This window comes from Eurytemora carolleeae, unplaced genomic scaffold (assembly GCF_000591075.1).
Source record: "Eurytemora carolleeae unplaced genomic scaffold, Eaff_2.0 scaffold688, whole genome shotgun sequence".
Classification (NCBI taxonomy): domain Eukaryota; kingdom Metazoa; phylum Arthropoda; class Copepoda; order Calanoida; family Temoridae; genus Eurytemora; species Eurytemora carolleeae.
In genome coordinates, this window is record NW_019396733.1 from 63,038 (window position 1) to 74,034 (window position 10,997).

Consider the following 10,997-nt stretch of genomic DNA (forward strand, 5'->3'; position numbering starts at 1 on the left):
AGACCTAGACCTAGACCTAGACCTAGACCTAGACCTAGACCTTGACCTTGACCTAGACCTAGACCTAGACCTGTATAACCTACCTAGCTCCTCCTCTACTGAGAGTGCTGTAAGCTGGAATCCTGTATTAGTTGACCCTCCACTAGTAAACTCGATCCATAGATTGTTAGAGTGTCCTAAAAATAAGAGAAATATATTTATTTCTAAACTAATCTTAAAAACACACTATTTTATTTTATTCTATATTATTATCTTATCTTCTTTTCTATACTTTTCGATTCTATTCTATTATATTTCCTTCATCCTACTGGATTCTAATCTAGTCTTTCTATTCTATTCTATCCTAACCTATCTTATTCTATCACAGCCTATCTAGCCTAACCCTCCCTAACCTGACCTAACCTAGCCTACTGTATACTATCCTAACCTATCCTACTATATCCTATCCTTTCCTAATCTATCCTACCCTATTCCTCCCGATCCTATCTGTTCCTATCCTCTGTATCCTATTTTATCCTGACCTATCATATCCTCGCTTATCCTCTTTATCCTTTTTTATTCTTTCCCTACCTATCCTAGTTTATCCTATCCTATCCTATCCTATAGTTGGGTTCAGCTCGGAACCTATCAGGAAATGAGGATAAATTGTTTCCGATCTAGGAGTATAATTCTTTCAGAAATAAATAGAGATAATTATAAAATTTATTTAAACCCTTTCAAGGGACCATGCACTGCAACCTCTCATACAAAATATGAGCAGAATTTTTCCAACTACTCCTTTCCAACTTAAGCTAGAAACAAGCGCGTTGTGTTTTTTTTAAATGCATAGGTCTAGGGCTACAAAAAATAATAAGCGAGATGTTAAGGTAAAATCAAAGGCCAAGGCGTAGTGACACTTTAAAGTCGCAACTGTCAAAAATTTGGTGACGAATGTTTAAAGTTATAACAAGGATATTACATTTATTGTTGATCATAACTTCAATAACTTTTGAACATCCTGACATAGCATTACATAATTATATATCGTAATAATAAGATAAAAAAATATTTTCTTCTTTAATTGTTCAATACTCCCAGATTGGTGTGTACACAGGGGGGGTAGGAGACGGGTATAAACAAACAAATTAAACAGAAGTTACTAAAAGACAGAATGGGAATTTCTAACTAAGGAATTGAGTCTTTGCGACAAACTTAATTTTCCTGAACCCTATATCGTGCAACCCAATGTTGTAGACCTTTAATATTTTAAACTATGAATTATGTTAGATCAAATAATTTAAGTTTGAAGTTTAACACAATCTGGTTGCACAGATAAGACATTTCAAAGAGTTTTCTGAAGATATATAAATTGTCATCAAAAAGTTATTTTTTTTGTTATTAACATTCAAGTTCTGTCAATGTAAAACTACCTACAACGAAGCACTGCAGTCTGTATTATTTTCAGTCATATCTTGGTCTCTCATTCAATAAATTGGTGGAAATATCTTTTTTTAACAATTTATTTTTTAATTGAAATTTTTTTATTTTAAAAAGAGCAGTGAATGTTCTTGTCTGACTGTTGTATTTTCTTTTTAGCTGATCATAGATCTGTTTTCTGTTCCTCTCTTTTAGATCTACATATTCTAATATCTTGTAGACAAGGGGAAAATACATTTTGACACATATTTCTGATTTTCTTTCTCCCTTATATTGTAGAAAATAAGTAGATATCAGATGTATTTGTAATTTTCAGTTGTATTGCTTATCCAGAAATGTCAGACTAAACAACTGATTGAAGGTCAGGCCTTCAAACACATATTTCTAAATATTTTCTGTTAGATGTGAAATGGAGACAGTTTCTCGAGGCAGAGACATCAGATAGAACTATAATTGGTTGGGATCAATGCCTAAAATTGCTAGGTTTTTGCCTATACCCCTTTAATTTACATTAACAGTCCCTTTAAGAAATAATCAATAAGAATTTTGCTACCTGTGATTTGTTAAAAGGAGTGTTTGCGAAAATTAAAAGGGGGGTATAGGCTTACGTCGAAAAATAATTGCTTTTGATTGCTACTTATTTTTCTTCTATCTGTTGCGTATTGTTAAAAACGACATATACTGAAGAACATAGCATCCATACAAATTCAGAAAGTTGCAATATATGTCTCAGATCGTAAAAATCAATTTAATTTCAAACAAATCATTCAAATATTACTACCTATAAAGTCATCGATTATTTTTCGACACATTCGTATATGTTTAATATTTCATAATATTTTTTATTCGTTTTGTATACATGCACTTAAACCACCGAAACAGTTGGCCGCCAGTTGTCTCTGCTCTCGATGCCTTGAATTATTACACATGGCAGAGACACCTAGCAGAAAAAAAGATGTTTTAAGTGCAGTGTATATATAACAAATAACAAATATTATAAACTATTAACTTTATACGAAGGCATCGAAAAATAATTGATGGCTTTAGGTTCAACTATCTGAATGGTTTGTTTGAAATTAAATTGACTATTTTACGATACGAGTCATAAATTGACTATTTTACGACACGAGTCATAAATTGACTATTTTACGATACGAGTCATAAATTGCAGCTTTTTGAATTTGTAAGGACGCCACGTTCTTCAGTATAAGTCATTTTTAACAATTTTCTCTTTATAGACGCAACGATCAAAAGCGATCAAAAGCTATCAAAAGCGATCAAAAACTATATTTTTTGCCGTAAGCCTATACCCCCTTTCATTTTTCACGAAAAAAACCTTTAAAACTGATATATCGGTTTATAGTAAGTCTCATATTGTTCCAAGCAAAGGTTTATAAGTATATCAGTTAAAAACAACCAGGTCATCATAAAAATAAAGAAAGATGACGACGATGAATCCACTGTTTTCTGTTTACAATCGTATTTATATTTAAAAATAAAACTTTCTAATTTTATTCCATCCCCTGACTGTTTAGTGTGTTCCACTTCTCCTAATGGAAGTTTAATTAAAAATTAACTTTGAATAATGGGAATAAAACAAAAATGTTTAAAATCTTTCGAATTAAGTAGGAGACATCAAAATACTTGTGCGTAAGACATATTTTACAGCCACTTTTTTTATCCCGAATTTTGATATAGAAAATCAAGGTTTTTCATTTGTTTTGAGACATTTATTGGAAGTAAGCTGCATACTTTATACATATTTTAACATTTTATTTTCGAAATTTTCTGTTCCTTCCTTTAACCCCATTGAAAACCAGGACGTTTCTCTTTTTATTGTTTATCTACAGCCTTCAGTTTCTACATCTTGCAGTATAGGATTAGTTGAATATATTCGAGACATTTGTTGTTTTCTTGTGATTGTGTAGATATAATACACCATAGATAATAGAGATTACACTTTACAGTTCTTGTGATTGTGTAGATATAGGGTTTCTTCTATACACCAAAGATAACAGAGATTACACTTTACAGTTCTTGTAATTATGTAGATATAATACACCATAGATAATAGAGATTACACTTTACAGATCTTGTGATTGTGTAGATATAGGGTTCTTTCTGTGCGCCATAAATAACAAAGACTCTACGTTTCCTGTGATTGTGTAAATATTGAGTTCCTTCTTTACACAGATATAGGGTTTATTCTTTTCACCATGGATTACAGAGACAACGCTCAACAATTTTTGTGATTGTGTAGATACAGGGGTTATTTTATGCACCTATGATAAAAAACACGTTTTCTTGGTTTGCTCTGCCGACCATAAGAGCAGTTTATTTATGGTTTGCTCTGTTTACTACGAAAGGTCCCTATTATCCATGGTTTGCTCTGTTTACTACGAAAGGTCCCTATTATCCATGGTTTGCTCTGTTTACTACGAAAGGTCCTTATTATCCGTGGTTTGCTCTGCATGCCGACTAAAATGATATCTTTAGTTTGCGCTGCCGACCATAAGAAATGTTTGGTATGGTTTGCTCAGTCGACCATGAGCAGTCAATTTATCTGTTTGCTCTACTGACCAAGAACAATCTTTGGTATCTTTGGTTTGCGCTGCCGTCTGTGAGCAGTCTATGTTATCAATGGTTTGCACTTTATATTCTGTAGAGTCAAACAACACAAAACTAGTTTTATACTTGGACTCTGTCAGATCAACAAATTCAGGATTCTAATTTAGAAAAGAACCATGCAAGAGAAAAGAAAATAATCAAAATGTCATGTACAAATCGATTGGATACAGATTTATTACTTTAAATCTTTGCCATTGGTTCAATCTTATAATACCAATCATTTTTTTGTATCCTTTATATAATAATTTCAGCAATATAGTGTCTATAGAGAGGTACCATACCTTTCCGCTCGAATTCTTAACGAAAAATCGGCTTTTTCTCTGGTCACAGTTGTCTTTGGAAAGTGAGACTAATTCCAATCAACAGCAAATAGGCTGTTTAGTTTACCATGAAATTACCCAAATAAGTGAACGGCCCTTTAAAAGCTTTATAAGATTACAATTTAATTTCTTACTGTGTGGGGGGGGGGGGACCTACAGAATTAAATGTATATTAATATGTCCAAAATTTTTTCCCCGTGAATAAACAGTGAACCATGTTAAATGTTCAATATATTGAATACCTAGATTACAGCAAGCTAGAACTCGTATTCCCTGGTAAACTTGTTTTAAATTCAATTATCTTGTTTCCTAAATTAGCTCAAGTGTGCAACACACTTGCCCTATCTGCACAATCTAGGAAAACGGTAGTTTAAGGGACTTATATATAGACCAGGAACCGCCATATCTCATGCGTCAAATCTGTACGTACTGCAGTGGGAGGAGATCAAAACAAAGAATTCAGGGGCAACGCATCATTTTGAGGGAAAAGGGCCCTAGGAGTGGAATAAGATTGTATTGCTATTGAATTTTCCATATTGACCAGAAACCCAAAAATCATAAGTATTCGCTCTAATTTGATATATTAACTTGTTTTTTGTTGGACTGTAATATCAAAGCAGAGCAGTAGTCCTTTCCACGCCATATCTGATGCGTCAAATCTGTGTACTGCAGTGGGAGGAGATCAAAACATAGAATTCAGGGGCAACACATCATTTTTGAGGGAAAAGGGCCCAAGGGGTGGAATAAGAATATACTGCTATTGAATTTTCCATATTGACCAGAAACCCGAAAATCATAAGTATTCGCTCTAATTTGATATATTAACTTGTTTTTTGTTGGACTGTAATATCAAAGCAGAGCAGTAGTCCTTTCCTTTCAACTTCTGTGGGGGCAGTGGCACTGGGTTTGTTTACATTCCTCCCACAGTGTACAGTACGTAATATGCTTATATCTGAGTTGAGCGTTCCTATTCCTCCCGCAGTGAACAGTAATAATATGCGTTTATCTGAGTTGAGCGTTCCTGTATATAGTTCCTATATAGTACTCATCGAACTTTCTAGAAGGGATTAATACATTTAGTTAACTGTCTCTTCAGTCTGCATATTTATACTGTAGAACTTAGTTTAGCTGCCTACAGGTCAGACCAGTGCTTTAAATGAATTAGAGTTTAAAGTTGGAGATTGGCGCATTTGACTTTTTTCATTTTGTTTTACCATCGCTCGGTGAACGACAAATTTCGTTAGTTTTTTTCAATCGTTGAAAATTTTTATTATTTCGTTTTCTAAAATATTATTCATCTTTCCATCTATTTCGTTTGTTTTCTCACTAAAGGATTGTTCAGTAAAATTTGCTGTTCACTAAAATCGTTCGTTCACTTAAATCGTTCATTTAATTAAATCATTTGTTCAATAAAATTGTTCGTTCATTAAAAATAAAAAATAGTTTTTTCAATGTTTTTCTGAACGACACCATCGTTTACGAAAAATTTAGTTTGTTTTCAAATTCTGTTTGCTGACAGAAACAATGTCCATCTCTATTTATAGTGGATGTATAGGTGTAAAGAGACACGGCATTTTTAGAGTTACTAGTCCGCTTCTCAAACATACCTTTTAAAGTTTTGTAATTTCTGCCATAAAGTTTTCATATAATTTCTTTATTTTAATAGTTTTTATTTTCCTTTTCTATCAGTTTTGTAATTTTTATTTGTGTGACAGTTTTCTTGTTTCATTTTCTTAAATAATTTTTAAATGCCTCAAAATTCAAGAATAGTTTGAAAAGTCCATTTGTGAAATCAATTCGGGTTTTGAATAGCGAATTATGTTCGTTCCAAAATAATTTGCAACATCCTCTCAGTGAATGCAAAAAATTTTCTTCTATTTGTAAAAACAATGTTTTCCTGAATTATGACAAAAGTTAAGGTTTTGCATATTCTAATTTTACTCTTTTCTCCAGGAACAAGTTTAGGCATATGTTTTTACATAAAAATGTTTCAAATAATTTTTTTCTTTTCGATTTAAGGAGAATATTCAGAAATTGATAAAAAAGATGCACACACCTTAGCAGGGTTTCCATGAACGGTACACAGGTTTTCCGGTCTAGTGTATAGTTGTACTGTACATGAATTTACTTGTACAGACCAGTCTAGACTATCAATTGTAAAGTTGACCCAGCACGGCTTATGAAACAAATGAGGGCTGGTAAAATCTATGTGTGATCACAAGAATACTTTCGGGTTTCTATAATCTATTCAGGACAAATCTCCCATCTTTGCTGCATATACACAAATTCCTAGATTACATCCACAGAATAATAATATTATTGTGTAGATTGAAAAACAATTTATCTCTGCCATCGATACTAGAGTTTAAAGAACACACCTCACATAGATTCAGTCTTATCAATTTTGAAACAGAGTCGACTTTGAAGTGGAACACCGCCTTAGGCTTTGACTTTACCGTTCTTCGTCACTAATGCTTTTCTGTAGCCCTATACATATACATTTTAGCATTTGTTGTTAGCTTTGGTTTTTTAAAAGTAATTGGCAAAATTCTCATCGATTTTTACTTGAGAGCTTGCAACCTTTAAATAACAGTGACCTGTAAATCAGTTTGACACTCTTAGAATTGAGTCTTCCTTAAAATTTGTTTCACTTTTCTTTTGAGCGGGGGAAGGCAGGCGGCCATGAGCCACCACTATTTCCCCTTTCGTGCCACGTATTAGCTTTTTTCTCTTCCGGCAGCCATAAGCCACCACTATTTCACCTTCAGGGCCACCACAGTTGACTCTTCCGGGCAAAACTACTTTTTGAAATGGTATACTTGGGGCCTTTAAAGTGTGTTATTTTAAAAAATCCAGCACCATCACGCAAAAAAGCACAACTCAAACCATTTTTTCAATTCTACATGAAATTAATATATCAATATTAAAAAGAGGTCGTTTGTTTTATATTTTAGCAGGTAAACTAGGTAAATTTTCGTATTGTAGGAGCAGAGAAAATATTATAAAAATCAAATATTTACTGGCATTACTTATGTGTTACAGGTTTTATATGAAAAAAAGTTTCTTAGAAATTTTCCTTAACACATTGCACATTTTCACACTTATAAAACTTAAGTGTTTTTTATGATGAGTCATTTTTAATATTCATATTGCTCCCAAATATAAGCCATTTTTTTTATGAAAATCATAATTTAGATTTGCAAAAAAAAGGGTTTTGCAGTTTACATTAAGAGAAATCATCCTTTTTTCTTATTAACACTTAAATATGAAGATTTTAATATATATTTTTTGCGTGACACGGCTGGATTTTTGAAAATCACATTTTAAAGGCCCTAAATATACCATTTAAAAAAAGTAGTTTCGCTCGGACGAGTCAAATGTGGTAGTCTGGAAGGGCAAATAGTGTGGCTCATGGCTGCTGGAAGAGATAAAAGCTAATATGCAGGCACGGATACATGGGGGGCAAGGGGTCAAAGACCCCCCTTTTGAAAAAAAGGGGGGTCAAGAGTACCTTTTGACCCCCCCACTTTTCTAAAGAATAACTTAGAAGTTTAATGACATATTGTAACTGTTTTCGAGAAGATACTGTAATTCATTGATAAAAATTAGAAGTTTTACTTTTCACCAATCTGATAGATTCTAACCTTTAACAAAACAATAGTAGGGCTGGGTGTGAAATTTTGTGACATTTTTCAGATGAAAAATTGTATTCTACTTAGAGTTCTAATTCACAGACATTGAAAGGGGGTCATTCATTTGACGTACTATCCTGTTTTGCCTTTAATAGTCTGAATTTGTTCTGGTACAGCTTGTTCTGGCTAGTTGAAATTTGGCACGGTACATAAAATGAACTGGAGTGTACATGCTGAATTGGCATGTTTAAAAAATTCAATTTTTATAAATATTGAAATTAAAATTTTTGAAACTGCAGGTTTACAGAATATAAAAAAATCGAAAATTGACCGATTTAAAGCAAAAAAAAACACCTTATTTGAGGAATACAAAAATTTAGATTGAAAAAAACGTTTTTTGACCATATGCTAGCCCAATTTTCAATATATTTTTTGAGTCTGGTTTTCACGCAAATTTTATTGTTACTTATATCAAAATGCTTTTAAAATTTGATTTTCACTTCTATTAGTGACTTTTTTAACATTTTTTATCTTTGAATCTAATTTGAGGGAGCAAATGATAGTATTTATTTAAAAGTGTTTTTTTTCTAGAATGAGATTTCCTTGACTTACTCTACTTTCCATCCTTTTATATGCCAATATTTTTCTTGCCTACATGCCTGAGTGAAAATTGAAAAATTTGAAAGTACAGTTCTAAGGTGGCAATATTTTTACATATTTAAGAGTAATTTGCTATTTTGAGCATTTAAAATACTTACTCCCAATGTTAATTCCTTCACAACTTTTGCTCGGTACTCCCCAACATCCCAGTTTTATTAGGAGTTTGACCTTCCCTTTTTAAAAAGCTAGATCCGCCCCAGCTAATATGTGGCACGAAATGGAAAATAGTGGTGGCTCATGGCCGCCTGCCTTCCCCTGCTATTATTTTAACCTTAAAATTCACTGTTGTTTGCCTTCAATTGTTGATTAAACAAGTTTGTGAACATTGTGTATATTTGTACTGGGATGAAAGTGGTGGTTGTGCACATTGTGTATATTTGTACAGAGCGCCCTTACTGTGTTTACTTTTTCAATTTTCAGGTGACAAACTGCAGGGTTCATACTTTATTTACCAAAGTAAGAAATTTAAAATAACTTTTGTATATAATATTAGATATTAAAAGATTGGAGAACATAGAGCACATATTAAACTTTATATTGTAGCATTTATTTTTGCTCTAAAATATCAAAGATCTGTACATTGTACTGATAAATCTTCAAAAGTTCCCAATTTAATTTAGATATTTTTAAGTCCAACATTAGGTAAATCAAGATAAAGGTTCAACAAATCAACCAAAATTAAAACCAACTAGAATAAAAGAATCGATATAAGAAAGTCACAGAAAATAAAGTTTCTGAAAAAATACCTGGAAATAAAAGCTTTGGTAAAACAGTCCCAATTTTCTGAAGTCCTAGGACGAAATATCACTGGAAATAAAGTCCTAAGTTTTAGATTTCTGGTTTTTTTAATAATATAATAGTGGGGCTGCCAATAAAGTCCTGCAGTCTTGGGAAAATGAGGTCAATCCTTTATAGATGTTTTCATATAAGGCCTTTTCTGTTATGCATCTACAAATTGAATAGAGCCGGGGGCATTTTTAATGTCAGGTTTCTTTTTTTTAATGGTTATAAAAATCCTTTGTTCCCATGAATTTTTCTGTATGAGAGGACTTTTTTCCGGGGACTTTTTTGTATAAAATCATACTGGAGCCACGAGAAAAAATAAAGGAAATAAAGTTTCAGAATGGTAGGACTTTTTTCCAGAGATTTTGTATTTAAAGGACTTTTTCACAGGACTTTTTTAGTGCCAAAGTTTAGGACCTAATTTCTGAAAACTTTTTTCAGAGAACTTTTTGGCAGTTACCGGAAAAGAATACAGTGATATGATTTCCGATATATCTTTAGGAATGAATTCGCTCCACTTGTTCATTCCGTTCTGCTCTGTTGGAACATTTGCAGAGATTTGCAGCGTGAACAGGTCTGTTGAAATAGTCGGTATGACCAGTACTGGTAGAAGAATAATGCAAAATGGAGGTTTAGTTATCTCTTTTAACGACAACAGTGTAAGAAGCAATAATTCCTGGTGTGCTACCAGAGGCAGAAGGGGTGTGGTTACCTGTAAGAATAAGAGGGTTGGGTCTTGAAGAACAGGAAGTATAAATTGTATCAGACAGATGACGAACTATCAGCTTTGAGGAACAATCTGATAACCAAGATTATCAGATAATTAATTTCAAGATCAGTATCAGTTATCAGTATCAGATCAGTATCAGTTATAGATAATTTATCTGAAGGGTAGTGTTAAGCACTCTCATTTTATAGTTACATAAGTGTAATAGTGGAATCCTTACTTTGTAATAAAAAACAAATGCAATTTGCTACAAATAATCTTTCTAAATATATTTAATCGCATTTATTTTCGGTATCAACAATAAAAACAAGTGTCTGGTATGTTTAATTGATTGTTGGTTTTCAAAAGAAAAGCTATAATTGTGGATTAAGTGGCTTATTAACGGCTATCACCATTAACTATTACTAAATTATCTTTTAGTAATGCTGTTAATGAAGTTGAGATAATTTGAATGAATTGTAACTTTTAAGAAATTATCGCAAAAAATTTGTCAGTTGTTAGCAATGAACGGCTACCTGAAAAGGTGATAACAGATGATTATCTTAACTAACCCTTAACGAATGGTTTGAAAAAAGCCTTAACTTGCCCAGCCCTGGCATGGTACAACACAAGGTTATAATGCAAGGAAAGTACACATCTTTGTACTTGAGTGTACTTGAATGTACTTGAATGACGAAGCCTGACATGGGATCTAAGAGAAAAGAATATATATTAGAGTGGAATTTACTAGAAAAAAGTGTAAAACGCCCATTTTGTTGTACTGATTCCATACTGCAGGTGTACTTCACATATTTATGCTATATAACCTTTTGGGCCCTGGAACATCATTTT

The 10,997-nt window shown here is 32.6% G+C and overlaps 1 protein-coding gene across 1 annotated transcript in view; it reads right to left on the minus strand.

Moving 5' to 3' along the window:
- LOC111707923 (signal peptide, CUB and EGF-like domain-containing protein 2) overlaps nt 1-10,997 on the minus strand; it is a 26,142-nt gene that overhangs the window by 2,925 nt on the left and 12,220 nt on the right. Inside the window, exons 9-10 of the mRNA XM_023481111.1 lie at nt 10,152-10,238; nt 84-176 (exon numbers count right to left, since the gene is read on the minus strand). Coding sequence (XP_023336879.1) covers nt 84-176; nt 10,152-10,238 — 180 coding nt within the window. The remainder of the gene's footprint in view (nt 1-83; nt 177-10,151; nt 10,239-10,997) is intronic.